This window comes from Canis aureus, chromosome 22 (genome assembly GCF_053574225.1).
Source record: "Canis aureus isolate CA01 chromosome 22, VMU_Caureus_v.1.0, whole genome shotgun sequence".
NCBI classification, from domain to species: Eukaryota; Metazoa; Chordata; class Mammalia; order Carnivora; family Canidae; genus Canis; species Canis aureus.
The window spans coordinates 44,701,834-44,723,629 of NC_135632.1; the positions used below are offsets into that span (position 1 = coordinate 44,701,834).

The 21,796-nt window shown below is 37.6% G+C and overlaps 1 protein-coding gene across 4 annotated transcripts in view; it reads right to left on the reverse strand.

The window, feature by feature from the left end:
- Nucleotides 1-21,796, reverse strand: part of OXSR1 (oxidative stress responsive kinase 1) — a 95,160-nt gene that overhangs the window by 46,409 nt on the left and 26,955 nt on the right. For 3 of the 4 annotated variants that reach the window (XM_077865808.1, XM_077865809.1, XM_077865807.1), the window contains exons 3-4: nucleotides 21,303-21,411; nucleotides 12,491-12,632 (exon numbers count right to left, since the gene is read on the reverse strand). In XM_077865808.1, the coding sequence (XP_077721934.1) occupies nucleotides 12,491-12,632; nucleotides 21,303-21,411 (251 nt within the window). Of the gene's footprint in view, nucleotides 1-12,490; nucleotides 12,633-18,621; nucleotides 18,759-21,302; nucleotides 21,412-21,796 lie in introns of all 4 variants that reach the window. The other variant, XM_077865810.1, reaches the window with a different exon arrangement.

Genomic DNA, 21,796 nt, shown 5'->3' on the forward strand with positions numbered 1-21,796 from the left:
GACACATTCTTGTAATAAAAACCTAAACATCACTGAAAAGCCCTAAGTCCCTTTGACTACCATTCTGAAGCCTAGTATTCTCTTCAAAATTTTCAACTATTAACAGTCCAGTCAATAGAATATGTTCTTGTGACATATCTGGGCTCTTCTTCCAACATAAATGGTGTCATGCTATCCAATCAAATCTACAACTTGGGGGATCCCTGGGTGGCGCAGCGGTTTGGCGCCTGCCTTTGGCCCAGGGCGCGATCCTGGAGACCCGGGATCGAATCCCACATCGGGCTCCCGGTGCATGGAGCCTGCTTCTCCCTCTGCCTGTGTCTCTGCCTCTCTCTCTCTCTGTGTGACTATCATAAATAAATAAAGATTTAAAAAAAAAAAAAATCTACAACTTGTTTTTCTCATGCGACAATATGTTAGCAGTATCTGGCAAAATTTAAAACCCCTAAATCTCATGAGTAGCAAATCCACTTCTTAATAACCTAGAGAAACCCCTACATTGTACAAGGAATGCACAAGGAAGCCACTACAGCATTGCTCATAATAATAAACCAAAAATGATAACAACCTAGAAGGCCAACAGCAGCAGAAAGGTTGAACAAATTTTGTTATAGCTATAAAATGCAATAAGGTCAATCAACATGTTATACCCTGGAATACTGTCTAATACACACTACTAAGTGAACAAATCAAGTAAGAGGATAGTGCATTTTGTAGGACATCATTAATGTAAAACACACACACACATACACACACACACACACACTCTTTCCACATATACCAAATGATAGCAATGAATGGTTCCTTCTTTGAAGAGGAATGGAATTGGAGTCAAGGGAAACAGTGCTTGAATATCTTGTGGAAATACAATCATGTATTTATTTTGTGATTAAAAATAAATATATAATTAAATAAACCAAAGAGAGCCAGTCTTTGAAGCTAGACAAGAAAGAAGAGCAAGGCTAGCTCATGGAGGAAGGCTTTGTCATGAAAAGGAACCAGGTTGTAAAAAGCACAACACTTCATCCTTTCCCTGTGTCTTTAGATATAACCATTCCTGGGGGGAAAAAAAACAACAATGGTTTCACAACTGTGTGTAGCAGGTTCACCAAACTACAGTATACAATACTTTTCCTGAATGCATACTGAAGCATAAGGTAATCATGTTGCTGAGTATTCTTCACTGCTTATAAATCCAAGCAATTTACAGGACATTTCTCCCAGAACTTGACTTAGAGTGGAGGCAGACTAAGTCTACTCTATTAACATAAAGTCTCTGACTCCAGATACTACAAGCAGGAGAAAACTGAGGACCTTCTCTTCCCTTGATGACAAAAACATCCAACTGAGTCAACCATGAACCTTTATATCATTAAGCTTATCTGAACCTTCATATCATTGAGTTTATCTGGAATGACACCGAAAACTCAAAATGTATAGTCAGTTCCTCATTTGTGTTTCTGCAGCACAGTGTTAGCATAGACTACAAAAATACAATTATATTCTTGGAGCTGTCTCTTTCACCATAAGCTAAGATCTGGACCTGTACTTGAACAGATTCCTGTATCACCTGCACTTACTTATTAGCATTATGATTAGTATATAGGAAGCATCCCCCAGATATTCATCAAAAAGATTTAAATAAACAGACACAATCTTCCTCAAATCCTTTTCCAGGGATAAGTGGAATATTAAATTAAATGGATGAATGTATAAATCCAACTAAATACCAAAATAAAACTGGACTATTATTCCCTTCTCACCATCCCAAACCTCAATTCCCACCTCCTAACTCTGTTGCAAATGTTAAGGTTATAAACTAATACACCTGCAGTCAAACAAGACAACCTAACTATTCAGTAACAGGAGATCAGTTAAACTGTGGTGTATCTATATAATGAAATACTATCCATAGGAATGAATATATAAGATAATGTGGAAAAACCACCAAACATATTAATTGAAATAATATTATGTGTGTATATTGCATTGTCTTTTTTATTTTTAAGAAGAGAGAAGAATATGCATATAATGTGTTCATATTGGCATAAAATCTCTCCCAAAGGAGTCACAAGAAAATGGTAAGAAGTGATTCCCTTTACTGCCCTGGTCCCCACCCTGCCCCTGCTGTTGTTTGTGCTTTTGAAGAGTGTTAAATTATGGAAGCCCCTCGGGGCCCTCCCTGTCCCCCAGGACCTCTTATTTATACTAAAGTTCCCTGTTTTTTTTTTTTTTTAAAAAAAGTAATTCCCTTTAGACCAGGGTACTAGAGGTTCAGGAAAGAAGGAAGATTTTTTAAAGAATATCTTATTTTTTTAGAACAGTTTTAGATTTATACAGGAAATGAGAAGATAGTGCAAAGGAGTTTCACCACACTTTACAGTTTCCACTGTTGTTAACATCTTACATTTGTATGGTACTTTTACTACATTTAATGAGAGCAGTACTGATGCATTATTATTAAAGTCCACAATTTACTCAGAATTTTAAAGAGTTTTTTTGTCATTTTTCTGTCCCAGGATTCCATTCAAGATTCTACAGTAAATTTAACTGTCTCCTTAGGTTCCTCTTTTCTGTGACTGTTTTTTGACTTTCCTTGTTTTTGATGACCTTGACAGTTTTGAGGAGTAATGCTCAAATATTTTGTAGGATGTCCCTCTAGTGGAATTCTCCACAGAAGTAAAGTGCTATTTTCATCACATCATTATCAAGAGTACATGGCACCACATGATTTAGAACAGTTGATACTGACAGGACTTATTATACCATTTTGTGCTTTTTCAATTTTTAAGCCACATATATGTATTATCTATTTAAATAATGTTTTATAAGCTTTTGGCTTTCATAAGTGAAGAGACTAATCCATTTTCAGTAGAGCCTGCACTCTGAGTGACTATTTTTCCTGATCAACAACTCAGATAATCAGTTCCTGTTTCCTATTTGAAACCAAAGTACAGCGGTGCCTTGGTGGCTCAGTCAGTTGGTTAAGCATCTGACTCTTGATTTTGGCTCAGGTCATGATCTCAGGATCATGAAATCGAGCACCACATTGGCTTCCACGCTTACAAGGGAGTATGCTTGAGATTCTCTCCCTCTGCCCTTCCTCCACTCACACTTGCACATTCCCCTTCTCTCTAAAATAAATAAATAAATCTTTTTTAAAAAAGAAACAAACAAACCAAAGTGCAATCTGTAGAACAACTTCCAGGAATAAAAGCAAAAGAGAACCACAAAGCTAAATGGCTCACTCACTGGACAATCAAACATACCAGCTTATCTTGGTATACAAGACAACTGATCTTTCAAGGAAAAGATTTGTAACTAAGTATATGCAAATCAATAGAGTCCTTAAGAACCTTTTTTTTTCCCCTGCCACAAATAATATCAAGTAACTCATCAGTCCCAACAGTTAAATCCACCATCCACTCTTAAATAAGAACAGTGAGTTTTGTTTTTCACAGCTTAATGCCATTTCTCACGTGTCACTATTGCACCAAAGTTACAAATTCCTTGTAAAATGAAAAAGAGTATCACAGACATGCTTGACTATTTCCTTAGTACACAGCACAAGTTACTGCCCGTAACATTTGCATGACTCATCAATATGCAGTTTGTGGAAAACCTGAAAAAGTTCAACACAAGCAATGAATCAAATGAAAGCTGGAAAATACACTAGGTTTAGGCATCTTAAACTGACTAGCTAACATTTCTGTTAGAGCTAAACTCTTTAAAGGGAAAAATATTGGAGTAGGTAGATACAGCGAGAAAAGAAGTCTAATTCAGAAACCTGTTCACCCTAGCTAAAACCTCTGAAGCCTTAAGAGATTCGGCAGGAACACAGTGAAAATGTAGGAAAATTATCTGACTCGATCTACCAGGTTAACACACAAATGGACCTGAAATAAAGATGAGAAGTTGTAAAACCCACCAAAGAGATCCAGCTGCTCCCTAGTAACTCCCAAATCTGCTGAAGTCTCAGTATAGCTGAAAGCTCAGAGTGGTTGCTGCTAACATGTGAAGAGTGGTTCTCAGCCTTGGCTGCATTAGAATCACTTGGAGAGTTTTTAATAGCCCCAATGCCAATGCCTCATCTCTGACCAACTAAATAAATTTCTTGCAATGGATCCAGTAATCAGTATTTAAGTTTCCCAAATGATTCCAATAGGTAGCCAAGGTTGAGAGTCTCTGATTTAAAGTGTGAGATAGAGAAAGCATTCCACAACATGGCGAACTATGCATGGCAAACGGTCTTTCATCACTACTGCCCAGGACTTTGGTGCAAAACCCACCATTCCCCTGCTACAAAGAAGTACTGGATAAATTAGGAAGGGAAACTGTCACATCGCTGAACATGAAATAAAGAAAAGGAAATCCTCAAGTTTCAGAAATGAAAGGGACACTTAAGAGCTGGAGCAGTAAGCCTTGGGAGAGAGAAGATATACTGCCCCAAATGGCTAGGAAGCTCAAGTTTTAAAACTCACCTGCCTAAACAGAAAACATGGCACTCGACTAGTTTAAGGTTGAGAGTAGAACTGAGACCCTTTCATAAAACCAGGACCCTAAAAAGAATGAGCCACAGTGAAAGATATGTTTAGTAAAAGTAAGCTAGTATGGCCATATTAAAATAAGATGTAATTGGGGAACCTGTTAAGCATCTGCCTTCAGCTCAAGTCATGAGCCCAGAGTCCCAGGATTGAGCCCTGCATTGAGCTCATGGGGCTCCCTGCTCAGTGGGAAGTCTCCTCCGTTTGCCCCTCACCCCACCCATGCTCTCTCTCTCTTTCTTAAGTAAATAAATAAAACCTTATTTTTTTTTAAAAAAAGATATAATTGTCTTTAATATAAAAGCATTTCTAGGAATGAAAAAAGCCATTATATAATTTTTAAAATAGGAATAATTCACCAGGAAGATAAGAATCCTGAAGGGGTCATTGGATTGCAGGGTTCCTTCTCACTAACCTCTGGCTTCCACTGTTCTGATAGGAAGTCAGCTCTCAATCATACACTGCTATTGATTTAGCTTGTTCTGTTCAGGCTGCTATAACAAAAATACCACAGACTGGGTGGCTTAAACAACCAACATTTATTTGTTGCAGTTCTGAGGGCTGGGAAGTCCAAGATCTAGACAGTGGCAGATTTGCTATCTGAAGGTCTACTTCCTGGTTCATAGGTGTAGGACTGCTGACAATACTGACTCTATCTTTGGCCCTCCATTTTTGTCCAGATCTGCACAATGACCTCCCTTGGGGCCACATCCTCCAAGTTAATACATCCCCTTACCGGATGTGGGAAGGATCATTCTGATCTTCCCTAAAGTGACACACACAGTACCACACACAGTGGTACCATTTTAGATAACTATCCTTTGATATCACTCCTATGCTCCTCACACTATAAAAACTGTGAGTTAAGATTTGGACTGGATGAAGAATGGGGGCAGAGAATAGCTGCATAGCTGCCTGGATTGTCAGTCCATGGAATCCCCCTAATCAGTAAGTTACCCTGAATAAAACTGTACACAGTGTAGAGCAGTCTGTGTAGTTTTTAGGTCTCAGAACACCTTCTCAGTGTGGAGGATACATTACTGACCCTCCTCTACCTTCTAAAAATATGTGACCATCTTTTCACTATGTCTTCACATGGCAGATGGAGCAAGGGAGTTTTCTGGGGTCTCTTTTATAAGGACAGTCACATTTATGAGGCACATTTATGTGCCACCCTTATGACTTATCCCCTTCCAAAGGCCCCCACCTAACACCATCACAATGGGGATTAGGTTTCAACATATGAATTCTGAGGAGACATAAACATTCAGTCTTTCTCACACCCCCTACAGGAGTTGTTTTCCAAATCTTGCATCTTTCAAGATCCTCTGTGTTTAGGCTTTAACAGTGTAACTATAGTGTGTCTACTCAGATCTCTCTGTATTTGTCTTCATCACCGTTCAGGATTTGGAAGTTTTGGAAGCCATTATTCCTTCCAGTATTTTTACTGGCTCTTTTACTCATTTAACTAAATGAGAGCTGATATATATATATATATATATATTTTGTGTTTGTTTTTTCAAAGTAGATGTTATGGTCATATGAAACTGAGCAGACTGAATTTCTGCCTAAACTTGATGTGAATCTATTCATTGCTTTCTAAAAAAAGACAGTGACATTAATGTGTATTTTGGGTTAATTTCCTTTAACTATACAAAATCTGTATATGTAAAGTTTTAGGATAAAGCATGTACTTTTATCTGTGTTCTGAAGTAAAAATTTTGATTTTTTAAAAATTTATTTATTTATGATAGTCACAGAGAGAGAGAGAGAGAGGCAGAGACAAAGGCAGAGGGAGAAGCAGGCTCCATACACCGGGAGTCCAACGTGGGATTCGATCCCGGGTCTCCAGGATCATGCCCTGGGCCAAAGGCAGGCGCCAAACCACTGCGCCACCCAGGGATCCCAAAATTTTGATTTTTAAAATGGGGACCGGATTAAAAGATGACAACAAAGAGTATATTTAAAGAAGTAACCCCAGTGACAGATCTAAATTCTACTGAATTAGTAACAAAAAAAAAAAAAATTCAACTAAAAAAAAAAAACCAATTATACCAAGCTGCATGGATTAGCACAATCTTTATTTCCTAGCAGATTTTAGAAGCATACTGCCTAAATTTGGGACCCAACTATGTCACTAGGTGGGTGACTTTGGCTAATTACTTACTACTCTTTGCGCTGGTTTCCTCATCTGTAAAATGGGGATGAGAGAGTACCTACCTCATAAAATAACTGTAAAGATTAAATAGGGTAACATACACGTTGCACTTAGAATACTATACAGCACATGGGTTTCAGTGTATGCTTATTATCTACACCAGAGGTGATCAAACATTTTCTTAAAGGACCAGAGAATAAATATTTTAGGCTTTGTGGGCCAGATGTTCTCTGTCACCGTTACTTTGTTTTTATGCTAAAGTAGACACAATCTGTAAATGAAAGGGCATGGCTGTTCTGTTGTGGCTTTTACAAAAAACAGACATCGGGCTGGATTTAACTGGTGGGCTATAGTTTGTCAATCCTTGATCTACATGGCTGCAGGAGATTGGTATTTTTCTCTCATAGAGTAGTTTGGCATAAGTGACCTCAGTCCAGTATAGTGAACCCACAGAATCAGGGATGCAGGCTCCTTCTATTTCATTGTTCTACCATCTCTAAGTTCTTGCTACATTATTATCCAAGATGGCTTATCACCACATCCACATTTCATGGGAGGAAGGGGAAAATAGAGATTATGCCACTTTCTATAAGTGGCGGTTCTCAGGACATCTGGCAATGTCTGGAGACATCTTTGGTTCTCACATTGGGTTGAGGGGGGTGCTCTTGGCATATAAGCCAGGAATGTTGCTAAATATATCCTACAATGCACAGGAGCATTGTTCAGTCCAAATGTCAGCAGGACTGGGGATTGACAAAACCTGTTAAGGGAACAACTCTGAAGTATTATACACTTTTTTTCTCCTTATAGTAGCTAGAAACCAATTCATACAGTTGTATCTGGCTCTCATGGGAGGCTACAAAATGTTGCATTTCTTCTGGATGATCATATGCCTGGTAAAAATGTCATGTTTTTATAATTCAAAAAGAAGAAATACACTGGGAACCAATTAAAAGTTTCTGGCACATCTTTTTTTTCTGAAGATTGCTTGATGAACATGAAATCAGAACTAAGGTACTAAATGAATTATGTTCATTGCTAGTATCAAGGTATTTATCCATAGGGGTACCACAACCCAGCGGATGGGAATCCTGTTTTTCACGGCTCCTTTTCCTCTTGACAATAAAGGAAATACATTCCCAAATGTTTACTCTTTGGTCATACCCTTTTCTGTCATCTGTTAACACATTATTTTAATTAGAGACGAAATGACTGGATACAATTTGAGATGAAAAATCGTATTGTCTGAAGAATATGCCTTCAATGTTTCCAAGATTTCTAGTTTATTCATTACTTGTTAGTCAATTGTTCTCCTTCATAACCATAGAGAGAGATCATGTTTCTCTGTGAAAATGTAAGCTGGTTGAAAAATGTAGACAACAAACATTATTCATTTTTTCCTAGAGTAAGATACTTCTATAAATGGGCTGATTTCACTGGTATACATTTTAATTTCTTTAAAATGGTGCTATTCTCAGAATAACCTAATTAAAAATGTGTGTGTGTGTGTGTGTGTGTGTAGGAAATACCTTGCTTTTATTCCCTCCACATTATGATCATTCCTTAAAACCTCAGTTTTAGAACTTGATAGTTGTCTGATCTATAATCAGATACTTTTCCAGGCCTTTGCTTATCGATTTACTGAAGGATTAGGGTTAAGTAGGTGGTTTTTTTTTTTTTTTAGAAAGGTATAAGTGGGCAGCTCTGGTGGCTCAGCGGTTTAGCTCAGGATCCCGCCTTCAGTCCACGGCATGATCCTGGAGACCCGGGATCGAGTCCCGCGTCAGGCTCCCTGCATGGAGCCAGCTCCTCCCTCTACCTGCGTCTCTGCCTCTCTCTCTCTCTCTCTCTCTCTGTCTCTCATGAATAAATAAAATCTTTAAAAAAAAAAAAGGTATAACTGACAAAATTGTAAAATATTTAAAGTATACAATGTGATGGTCTGATATATATATACACTGGGAAAGGATTCTCCCCACCAAATTAACACATCTATCACCTCTCTTATTTACTTTTTTTTTTATGAGAACATTTAAGTTCTACTCTCTTAGCAGAATTTATTCATAACCGAGTTTACACCCTTTCACCAATTGCTCATTCCCTTGACCACCCCCCCCCCCAGTCCATGGTAACCACTTTTCTACTATCTGTTTCTATGAATTCAACTTTTTATTTTTATTTTTTTTAAGATTCTACTAATAAGCGATACCATGCAGTATTTGTCATTCTCTGTCTGGCTTACTTCTCTTAGGATAATGCCTTCCAGGTTCATCTGTATTGTCAAAAAAACTACAAGATTTCCTTCTTTCTTTTATGGCTGAATAATAATCCACATCTTTATCCATTCATCCACTGATGGACACTTAGGTCGTTTTCATAGCTTCGCTCTGAGACACTGATTTCACACTTCCTTTGAGTATATACCCAGAAGTGGAATTGCTGGATCATATGGTAATTCTATTTTTAATTTTTTTGAGGAACTTCCACACAGTTTCCCATAATGGCTATAGTAGTTTATGTTGCTATCACTGATATAAGAAAGCTCCCTTTTCTCCACATCCTCATCCAGGATCTGTTATCTCCTGTCTTCTTGAAAACAAATATCCTAACAGATGTGAGGTATTTTACTGTGGTTCTGACTACATTTCCCCAAGAATTAGGGATATTGAGAACATTTTCTTGTGTACTGGTTTTTGGAAAAATGTCTATTTGAAGTCTTTGCCTATTTTTTGGTTAGCTTATTTGCAGTTTTCTGTCTCTGAGTTATAGAAGTTCCTTGTATATTTTGGATATTAACCCCCATCGGATAATGTGGTTTGCAAATATCTTCTCCTATTGCATAGGCTGCCTTTTCATTTTGTTGATGGTTTTCTTTGCTGTGAAGAAACTTTTTAGTTTGATGCAGTCTCATTTGTTTAATTTTTCTTTTCTTGCCTTTGCTATTTGTATCACATCCAAAAAATCTGTATTTCATGTATTTCTATTCTGATCTTTTTATTTACTTCCTTCTGCTAACTTGGGGCTTAGTTTATTCTTATTTTTCTTTTCTAGTTCCTTAAAGGTAGGTGATTTTTAAGATTACCAATCTTGTGTCTTCCACCTTTTATCTGCCTTGTTTTTTTTTTTTTTTTTTTTTTTTTAAATTTATTTATTTATTTATGATAGTCCCAGAGAGAGAAAGAGAGGCAGAGACACAGGCAGAGGGAGAAGCAGGCTCCATGCACCGGGAGCCCGATGTGGGATTCGATCCCGGGTCTCCAGGATCACGCCCTGAGCCAAAGGCAGGCGCCAAACCGCTGCGCCACCCAGGGATCCCTATCTGCCTTGTTTTTAACTGAGCATTTTACGTGATTCCATTTTCCTCTCTTCTAAGCATATCATTTTTTTTTTTTTAGCGGCTACCCTAGAGTTTGCTATAAACATTTACACTAATCTAAGTCCACTTTTTTTTTCTAAGTCCACTTTTAAAGAGCACTATACAACTTCCCTGAGTTTTATTTTTTATTTATTTTTTAAAGATTTTATTTATTTATGAGAGACACAGAGAGAGAGAGGCAGAGACATAGGCAGAGGGAGAAGCAGGCTCCATGCAGGAAGCTCAATGTGGGACTCGATCCCAGGATTCTGGGATCACTCCCTGAGCCCAAGGCAGATAGATGCTCAACTGCTGAGCCACCCAGGTATCCCACCTGAGTTTTCTTTTAATCTCACATATCCTAGATATATCAACAGGAATAGATGACACACAAAAACAAAAACAGCCGCCAGAAAACCCTCTAAGCCTGCTCTCTGTGGCAAAAGGAGCAGGAAAGGGGCAACCTAGCACAAATTTAGCAAAGGATCCTATAGCTGGAGTTGCAGGCTGGCCCACAATGCCAAGAACCAGAGGCTTAAATGAAGAACCGAATGGGAAACTCCACCTCCCACCCACATACACTGCAACAGGTTAGGCCCATACTAATCACACCAGCAGCACCAAGAGCCCAGCCAGCATCTCCTAACCCTCTACCCAGCTGCACACAGCAACCCAGGCTCAGTACTTCCTGGTCCTCCACACAGTGGCAAAGGCAACCCAGGCCCAGCTGTCTCCCAACTCCCTACTCAGTAGAGAAAGGTGGCTTAGGCAAATGCTTTCATCCCCCCAGATAATACCATAAGAGAATGAATGACAGCCCCACTGGCACCAAGTAGCCTGGCCCACAAAAGTGCTCCCAGACCCACAGGTACAGCATCTATCTCCTAGCAGCACCAGGCCTGGGGAGGTGCACTTTTGCTCTCAAGGATTATCAGCAGGGATTGAGCAGAGAACCCCAGGAGTGCCAAATAAACAAAACAAACCAGAACAGCACTGTAAGGGCTCTAAAAGTCAAACTATCACTGGAACTACAGCCCACTAAAATCAACCAAGACTTACATACTAAACCAAACAGGATAAATACCTACTAAAATATATATTTAAATGAGATCAAGAGTCTCCTAATACAATATCCAAAATATTCAGGATACAATTTAAAAACCACTTATCATACCAAGAACCAAGAAGAACTTTAATAAGAGAAGACCACTAACTGACATCAACACCGAAATGAATCAGATCTTGGAATTATCTGACAAGAATTTTAAAGCAGCCATTATAAAAATGCTTTAACATGTAATATGTGATTATCAAAACATGAGAAACAAAATCTCAGCAAAGAAATAAAAGCTATAAAAAAGAACCAAATTATCTAAACTATTACAATAACTGAAATAAAAACTTAGTGGATTCTGGAGCAGAATACAGAGGACAGAATCAGAACTTGAAAACAAATCAAGAAAATTTACTCAATCTGAACAGAGAAAAAAAAAATGACAAAAATTGAGCTGAGCTTCAGGGCTTACAGTAACAATAGCAGAACAGGTAACATTTACATGATCAAGGTCCCAGAAAAAGAGGAGGAAAAAATGGCAGAAAAAGTACCCAAAAACACAATGGCTGAAAACTGCCCAGATTTGGTGAAAGGCGAAATCCTACAAATTTGAGAAGTTTGGGAAACCCACACAGAATATACCTGAGGAAATTCACACCAAGACATCATAATTAAACTTGAGAAAACCAAAGACAGAAAAAATCTCGAAAGCAGTCATAGAAAAGTAACAGTTAGAACACCAATTCAACGACAGACTTTTCATCTGAAACCCTAGAAGCCAGAATTAAGTGGTACAGCATCTTTCAACTGCTGAGAGAAAAGCACTGTCAATAGCAAATTCTTATATTCGGTGAGAATATCCTTCAGAATGACTGAAAAAACTGTCTGATATGAAGGAAAACCAAATCCAGGGATTAAACAGATTGAATAACATAGAATCCATCACCATTTGAATTCTTGTTATCTATATCCAGGGACTGAATAGATAGAGACAGCCAGGAATACCTGGACCATGAAATGATAACATAGCTTTTTACATTAAAAAAGAAAAAAAGTGCCTTAATAAAAAGTTATTTTACAAAGAGCTTGTAATAATTTGAGAAAATACCCAAGGTCAAAACAAAACAAAATAAAACAAAAACAATAAAAGCAACTGACAACATTATGCATACAGTTTTGTTTTATATATTTCTGACAGGAAATTATGAATTTTTCCTGTTTTTTGTATTTTCCAATTTGACTCAAGTATTTATTACTTTTTAAATATTTGCTAGCTGTGTAACTGAACCCTAACCACTTTGAAGAATGGGCTCAAGGAAATGATATAGCACAACTACTCCTGCAGTTTCCAAAAAAGAACAGTGTTGTCTTTTACATACCTGTGAATCTGTCCATTTTTATGCAGGTATTCCAACCCTTCCAGCACTTCTTTGAGTATTGTGGCAATGGTAGGTTCATCTAGGACTCCACTTTTGTGCTCCCCCTTTGCCACAATGTGCTTAATAATATCTAGAACAGAACCTGAAAACAGAAGACAAAATTTGCCATAAATTTTTGACTCAATATAATTCAGAGCCATTTTGAAATCAAACCACATGTAAGCCTTTTCATAAATTTAATTGTGTAGGAAAGGAAAAAATGGCAAATACAAGGAAATGCAGAAGTTTAAAGTTAATAATTTATTTTCTAAAACAGGAAGCAGCCTAACATCCAATTGCAGTGTAACACCAGCATTTCCTTTAGACTTTTTTTTTTTTTTTTTAGATTTTTATTTATTTATTCATGAGAGACACCAAGAGAGAGAGGCAGAGACATAGGCAGAGGGAGAAGCAGGCTCCACAAAGGGAGCCCGATGTGGGACTCGATCCCGGAACTCCAGGATCATGCCCTGAGCCAAAGGCAGACAGACGTTCAACCACTGAGCCACCCAAGTGTCCCTCCTTTAGATTTTTAAAGTAAGAATTTGGAAAAAGTAGTAGAGGATTTTTAACCACATCTGAAGAATACCTAAGTAAACTACACCCATCAATAACACTTTAGTATATGATACCACAAAGTAATTTAGGTTTCCAACACTGGATCAGATTATGCAACATTCTACAAATAAACATAAAAATACAACTACAACACAGGTCAAATTACAGAAGAAATGCTTGGCAGGAAAAAGATCACATGTACATGCAAACTAACTTAAGGGTTAAAATTATTCTTCAGGTTAATAATAATAAAATAGGTGAAGAAAAACATGAAAAGAATAAAAATGGCAGTTCTCTTTCAATAACAGCCCAGATGTATCATACATCACTCCCATTCTTCCCCAATCAGAAATAATGCTCCGACTAAAAATCGGGACAAAGAGAGGGAATAGACACCTATGCAATAATTAAAATCATAGAATGTTGACTCCCATAACTAATTATTATAATCAAAACAAGTTTGCTAGAGATTCGGAAGATGTCTGGCAGAACAATGGCTCATAAAGATCACAAATCAAAACACAAACCAAAACACTGAAATTGTGCCAAGAAGTAGAATATAACATAAAGGGCACAGAAAGGATTGGAGTTCCATTTCTTGGCATAAGATCTCAATGATCAAGACTAAAGCTAAAACACACACTTGTTGAAAACTTGCCCTAGTAGGTGCTTTTATTTCGTACTTACAAGAAAAAATGTACTTCCAAATAGATGGAAAGAAGGATCTAGATGGAATCCTTCCAAATATACACATTTACTTCAGATCTCATTTGAAATCCACTAACTTGATAAACTTGATTTTTAAAAAAGGCATAAATCCAGGATGAAAATGAAAAACAAAGAAGATAAAGAAGAGAGACGGACAATCATCTTTTGGAGGAAGGAAAACAAAAAGTTAACTGACTAAGCAGAGTAGAGCAATCTGCAACTCCAATGCCTGTGAAGGAGTGCTGCCAACTAGGAAACAATATCCCTATAGAGCACATTCTGCAAGGTCTACCTACGAGGAAGTGAGAGGGGATTAAAGGAAAATGCTGAAAACAAGAAAATTGGTTGAAAGTTCATATATCAAGGAAGAAGATACCCAGATTCCTCCCCCCTCTCTGAAAGCCAGGTCACTGCCACTCCCCAGGTCCTGCAGGAGACAGGCAATTTACTCTCTGGAGATAATGAATCAGGGAGGCTCCACATTCCAAGTGGCATTTTAATATACATTATCACACTTTCCCTCTCTCTATTGCTGGGATTCACAAGACTGTGACTCACATAGGGAGAGCCCTGAAGGAGACATTTTGTTCTGCTTAGTTTAATCAATCACATATTAGTCCCCAAAGCAAAGTGACTATACCAACAGGCCATATGTTTCATTCTTTTGAGAAATCCAGGCCACACAGGAACTGCTTAGCAAGAAGACATTTGTATAAATAAATGCCAACTGAATTACATATTTATAATGTAAAGAGTATCTAAAATAATGCAAAGGGAGACATTCCTAGTAGGAATTAAAAATACAATTTATCTCTTCAACAATTTGGCCATATTATACGCAAGATCTAGATCTAGGTACTATAAAATATGTCAAGATACACATGGTATAACTGCTGACTTTCTGGGAACTTCCAGTCTGGTGTATCAAAAAAAAAAAAAAAAAAAAAATGGAGCAACAGAGATGTAGAGCACATAGAAAGTTATTAGAGCTGTATTTTTGAAGAGTTTGAAGCAGGAATTCCTTTTTAAAATCTTAAAAGATTGGGGCAGCCCGGGTGGCTCAGCGGTTTAGCGCCACCTTCAGCCCAGGGCCTGATCTTGGGGACCCAGGATCGAGTCCCCCATCAGGCTCCCTGCATGGAGCCTGCTTCTCCCTCTGCCTGTGCCTCTCTCTGTGTCTGTCATGAATAAATAAATAAAATCTTTAAAAAAAAAATCTTAAAAGATTGGTAAATGATTTCACATCATCAGTGATCAATAGAGAAATTAAAGCAGTGCACATCCCCAGTCTATGTCCAGGACAGACATTCTGAATAAGGTATTTAAGAAGTCCCCTTTTTTAAATATACAGTTTCTTTTCCATTTCAGTCTTCCAACAGTATAATTTTTATAGGTGGAGGGATAATTATGTCACAAAGACTTTTATTTTTAACTGAAAATCTTGGTCCTGGAAGGTACACATTTTTTCCCCTATGATTCCTCCAGCATTTTATAGCATCTGAAGTGATGATGGTGCTTACCATCATCTTACCAATTGGTGCTTACCAATTGTCCTTCCTCAATTATCAAAATTACATGGAACTCTTCATATCAACTAAGAAATGTGAAAGTAAAACATGCTAAATAAAAGAAGACTGTAGATTATCACTAGATGATTCAATTAACACATAATAATGAGTAGAAATAATGAAGGAAGGTTATAACAGCACACACAATCTTATGTCCTTGGGCACACAATCTGAAAGAAATATCCTACAGGGAAAATCAGTTCTCAAATTTTAACACATGAAGAGATTAGTTGGCAAAATAGCTAAAAATGCAGATTTCCAGATCTTACAGACCGTCATTCCAAAGATCTAAGGTATTTTACCAATATGTATTTTAACACCCTCGACTCCCTGATAAACACTGTCCATTGATACCTAAGCATTTCTCAGAGTAAAAGAAGACTAGGAAATAAGAGGAAATGGGTACAAATTTGGAAACAAAGCAAAAAGTTAAAATGTAGACACCTATTCTAAAAGTCTATCTGATGTCTGCTTTCCTAGCCTATGGCACAAAACATTTAAAAAGCAATGCAAATCTGTAACTGCCCAAGAAAATTATTACTAAATATTAAAATAATATTGAAAAAGTGGCAAAACAGCTGCTGGTTAAAGACACTTGTTATGTCCCATAATTACAGCTCAAATAACTCAGCTGACATGTTCATTTCCTCAATTTATTTTATTTTTTATTTTGTTTTTTTTTAGAAGAGTTTATTTATTCATGAGACACGGAGAGGCAGAGACAAAGGCAGAGAGAGAAGCAGGCTCCATACAAGGAGCCCAATGTGGGATTCGATCCTGGGACCCCAGGATCATACCCTGAGCCTACGGCAGATGCTCAACCGCTGAGCCACCCAGGCGCCCCTCCTCAATTTGTTTTAATGAAAAAATACTCTTTGAGTCCATAATTAGCTCATTTTGGTTACTAGAATTTCTGCCAAGAAGCTTTAACCAGTACTTAGACACTGGGTTTTACATATTCCTAAGCTGTGGAAGGTATCAAAGGGTACAAAATTTGCTTGGGCTGAGTATTCCATTTCAAACAGACATGCCCCTCCACTGTTGCTTGAACAACCAAAGCTGGTCACTATTATTATCAGATATTTTACCTGGGTCCTGCTTATATCAAAGAAGTTCTCATACTTTTTATGTCTTGGAAAATGACAAAGTTGAGAATGTCCCTAAACAATAAAATGCACTAAGACAGTGAATTTAAATTAGATTTCTGCATTGCCACAATTCATACCTCTGAGTCCTACAGGTAATTCTCTCTCTTCTCCTTTTAAAAGCTTTCTTAATTACTTTGATTTCTAAAACTCTTATATTGTAGTTTGGTGCTAATAAATTGCAGAAATAGCAATTTAGATCAGAACTGCTTCTCATTTCTGAAGATTAACTTCCTATGCTAATAAATTCCAATATTCGACATCAGAGTTTAATTCACACAGGAATATCACAGTTATAAGGAAGCAGTAAGAAATGACTATAATATTGACACACTGAATTAAACTTATTTTAACTATGATGTCCACCTGCTTGATAGGCATTAAGAGTGATAGTTCCAATTTAGTTTACGACTTAATTAGCTTATTAAATTCTACATCAGGGCAGCCCGGGTGGCTCAGCGGTTTAGCACTGCCTTCAGCCCAGGTTGTGGTCCTGGGGACCTGGGATCGAGTCCCACGTCAGGCTCACTGCTTGGAATGGAGCCCGCTTCTCCCTCTGCCTGTGTCTCTACCCCTCTCTCTCTCTCTCTCTCTCTCTCTCTGCGTTTCTCATGAATAAGTAAATAAAATCTTTAAAAAAATAATAATAATAGGGCAGTCCCGGTGGCACAGCGGTTTGGCGCCACCTGCAGCCTGGGGTGTGATCCTGGAGACCTGGGATCGAGTCCCACGTCGGGCTCCCAACATGGAGCCTGCTTCTCCCTCTGCCTGTGTCTCTGCCTCTCTCTGTGTCTATGAATAAATAAATAAAATCTTAAAATAATAATAATAATAAATTCTACATCAGTACAATGTTGCTGAATGAAAAATATGCTTCTGTTTTAAATATTCTGGTGAAAAAAGTTGATGTGAAAGTAGCCTAAACATAATTCTGTTAACTCTGGTTATTTATGTTATTTAATTACTCAAAGGGAGCCCCTGCTTATCAATGATCTTCTCTTCTCACTCTCTTGGCTCTAACTGTAAGCCCCCATCAGTTCACACCACACTACTCCATCCTGCCTCTAGAACCTTCTCTGCGCAGTGTTCCCTCTATCTGGATCACTTCTCACATCTTCCCCTTGATACCACCTCCACCTCCCACTTCACCTGGCTATTTATTATTACCTATTCTTCAGGTCTCAGCTGAACATCACCTCCTGTGTTAAGCCCCACTGCATCCATTCTCCCTCAATAAGGTTCAATTCTGGTACCTGTTCCCATGGCACCTGATACTTCTTCCTGGTCCTCTACAAATTTATAATTATTTAATTGTAACTTTTCTTTATTAGCTATAAGGCCCCTAAGAGCAAGGAACTAACAGTATGATTCACCAACGTACTGGTGATCTGTAAGTATTTGACGAATGGAATTTTAATTGAGCTATAAACCTTGGCACGTTTCTCTGTATTTCAAAAACATTTTAAAGTTCTGCCTAGTTCTAGCTTTTGTTTTCTAAAAAGTGCTTAATATATCTCTTCAGTTTAAATGTTTTCTCACTTCATAACTAAAACAGCAAGACTTCGTTTTCCTAAAACAAAAGATGTCAATTCTTTAATATTTTAAAAGGTTCAGATACAAGATTATGTTGACTCATAAAAATATAAGTAAAAAAATAAGTAAAAAAATAAGTAAAAAAATAAGTAAAAAAATAAAAGAGTTAATGGCTGGAACATGTTTGAAAATTATCCTCCAGGAAATCTGCTGAGTGCCAGGCTAGAAAAATTGGGCACTGTCCCAGGAAACCTAAGACAAGGAGGGGCAGAGAGGTACATTTAAAAGACACCCTGCCCAGCTATATGTCCTGCCTCTTCTAAGATCAGGATATATACTGCCTGAGAGAGAAACAGGGATTCTTTAAAAAAAATACATATTCATTCTGCTTAGGAGTAGCAGAAAGGATAGGCCAGTATACAGGTGTGGATGAAGGAATTAATAAGCAAGACAATGTATTCCTATTCATCAGAGGACTTTTTAGCAAAACATTAAAAACTCTGTATTATATACATTTTTGTAAATTGCAAATAAAGAAAATTATGCTACAGGTGATCAATAACGAAAGATACAGTATTACCTAATATTCCCATATCTGTCCATACTGAAAGAACCATGCTTGACCACCATCTTGAAAGGTGGTTGGTGTTAGCAAGGATTCCAACCATCATATGAACAGGGCCTTTAACAAAGCCATCCAGTTTCTCCAGTGTGTCACTAATGGGATTGAAACAAAAAGGTGATTCTGGCTACACTGAAAAGCATCAAATAACAAGGGATTATTATTAATGGCTAAATTTCTTGTGCATCTACATGTCAGCACAATGACAGATGCCTAACATGTCACTTCATTTACTATACCCCAATACCCTAAAATACAGAAAGGTATCCCCATTTGACAGAAAAGTAATAGTTCAAAGAGTTTAAACAGTTTTGCCCAATGACATAAACCTGCTAAGTAGGAAAGATGGAATTTAATTCTAAAGCCTATGCTCTTTCCTTTATGGCCTCTCTGGGGAAGTAAGGTGTTAAATGAAGTATAATATTATCAATTCTAAAATGGAAAATCATGCTCCCACACAAAATACATATGCAAACAAAACCCAGGCAGCATAGTAATGGGAAGGTTGGGCAGTTCCATCACTCACTGGTCCTCCCAATCTTGCCACAAGATTCAAACCGATGCTTTAGCAAAATGTCTAATTTATTACATGACTTGGGCCTTCGGGCAACCGTAACAAAATGTTCAATCTATACATGACAATGGTCTGCTGTTGGCAATCAGCAATACTTACATTTCATTCTAAGGACTCGATCAGAAACAACTATATAGATATTGCAGCATAAAGCACACCATAATTAATTATGTTAATATTGGGGACCAAAATTTTCTGTGTAGGAGAAAGAGATTCAAGTATAATCTTAAGTTTTAAAAGTCTATAAAGTTAAATTTGAATTGGAAATATTAATTCCAGGGGATCCCTGGGTGGCTCAGCGGTTTAGCGCCTGCCTTTGGCCCAGGGCATGATCCTAGAATCCCGGGATCAAGTCCCGTGTCGGGCTCCCGGTATGGAGCCTGCTTCTCCCTCTGCCTGTGGCTCTGCCTCTCTCTCTCTCTCTCTCTCTCTCATGAACAAATAAATAAAATCTTTAAAACAAAAAAGGAAATATTAATTCCAAATAATAATTTTTAATACACTGTATTTCCAAGTTCTTATCCTAAACATCCCCCCTATGCTCTCTAGATACCTTTTGCCTAACAAAGAACATAACTCGTTAGAGTATTGGCTGATTTTGGGTCTGGGAAAACAATAAATGTGACCCTAGGAAATCCTGAACCAAACATAAAGTAACCAGACTTAATCGATTCATGTCAAGAGGACACAAGAGTAAGCTTAAAGGGAGACCCATTGACAAAATTTTGGACAATCTGAGCATCCAAAACATAGAGTAAAACTGACTGGAAGTCACAAATATATAAAATTCCTTGTGTCGGGCAGCACGAGTGGCTGAGGGGTTTAGTGCCGCCTTCAGTCCAGGGCCTGATCCTGGAGACCCAGGATGGAGTCTCACATCAGGCTCTCCCTGCATGGAGTCCCGGGATCGAGTCCCACATTGGGCTCTCTGCATGGAGCCTGCCTCTCCCTCTGCCTGTGTCTCTGCCACTCTCTCTCTCTCTCTCTCTGTCTCTCATGAATAAATAAAATCTCTAAAAATTCCTTGTGTCTATATAATGACATTATTAAAAACTGAGAGCCTTATCCAACAGGAAAAAGGAAAAACAAAAAACAACAACAACAACAACAAAAAACCCTCATTCACCACCACCATTGGTGAATATTAAATCAACTTTTTACTCTGAAAATCAGTACTTAAAAAAAAGAATCAATTATTTATCTTGCATTTTTAGTAGGAATTACAATACAGATTAACCAAAGAATCCCAGTTAAAGAGGTAAAGTTCCAGAAGAATGCTAGTTTATAAATGTAAAAGAATGGATGCCTTAAGAAAAGTCACCATTCTGCAACCCTTGACAGAATAACTGATTCAAACAAGGATTCTGAATGTATGCTAAAATCATTAAATGAAAGACTTAGGTGGGAAACTAGATATAGTGCCAAAATATCACCACCTCACAGATTCTCTGCTAGCTGCAAAGGGAAAAAAAGTCCACCTTTCCATGGTGAGGCCTGGCTGTCAAAACCATACACAATCAAAAAGAATGTCATCATTAAAGATATAACAAGAGAACAAACACTTCCTGGTGTGGTGCACTACGAACACACAGCATCACCCACAAAACACTTTCCTCAAATTTTTAACTTAAATCTAATCAAACCTTTAGGTTCAATTTTCAATTTGCAAGAAAGAGAGAAATACGAATCAAGTTAAATGCCACCAGGAAGAATAAGCAGATAAATTCAAAATGCGGGTCATTGTACAGGACAGTTATTCTCAGACCCTTCAGACCAGAACCTTTAACAAGTTTCTGTCATGGAACAGAGGAAGCTGGAGGGAATCATCACAGATTAAGAGAAACTTAAGAGTCATGACAATCAAAAAAAAAAAAAAAAGAGTCATGACAATCAAATACAATATGTGAAATCTGTCTCAGATCATACATTAGCATCTTTAGCAGATACTATATTTTCAGTATCTCCCCAAATGCAAATGTCCACGAACACCAAACCAGAATAAAAAAAGAATATTTTAGTAACTTTCCAGCCAATGGAAGTTAGCGTTTCATTGTACTCTACTCACCTCCACTTAGCAACTTCATGACTAGCCATAGCTCATCTTTTACCACAAAAGACGTGTAGTAAGACACAATATTAGGATGATGGCACTGACTCATGGCTTGAATTTCTTTCTACAAAGACGAGAAAACACGATAATTAATTATATGCAAGACTAAAACAATACTAAAAGTTAGTGAATTCAGATTTGAAAGTCCCAAGACTATATTCCAACCTTTGTGAGATCTCCATGGCTCTGATCCTTTCGAGAGCAGTCAAACCAAAAAACCTCTCAGTATCCCTCAGTCTATTCTGACTGCTCATTCCACTCATAAAATCTTTGAAACCAGAAACATGCACTGTTCATCACAGCCTTACATTGCACCACAGAGGCCTCCACTAGGACACATGTTTTTCTTTCACAGTGCTCTTAAAAAATTCTCTTGGGAAATATGGTTTTACAGCCACAGAGGATAATTACTAATAAACAGAGGGTTGTTTTTGTTTTTGTTTTTCCTT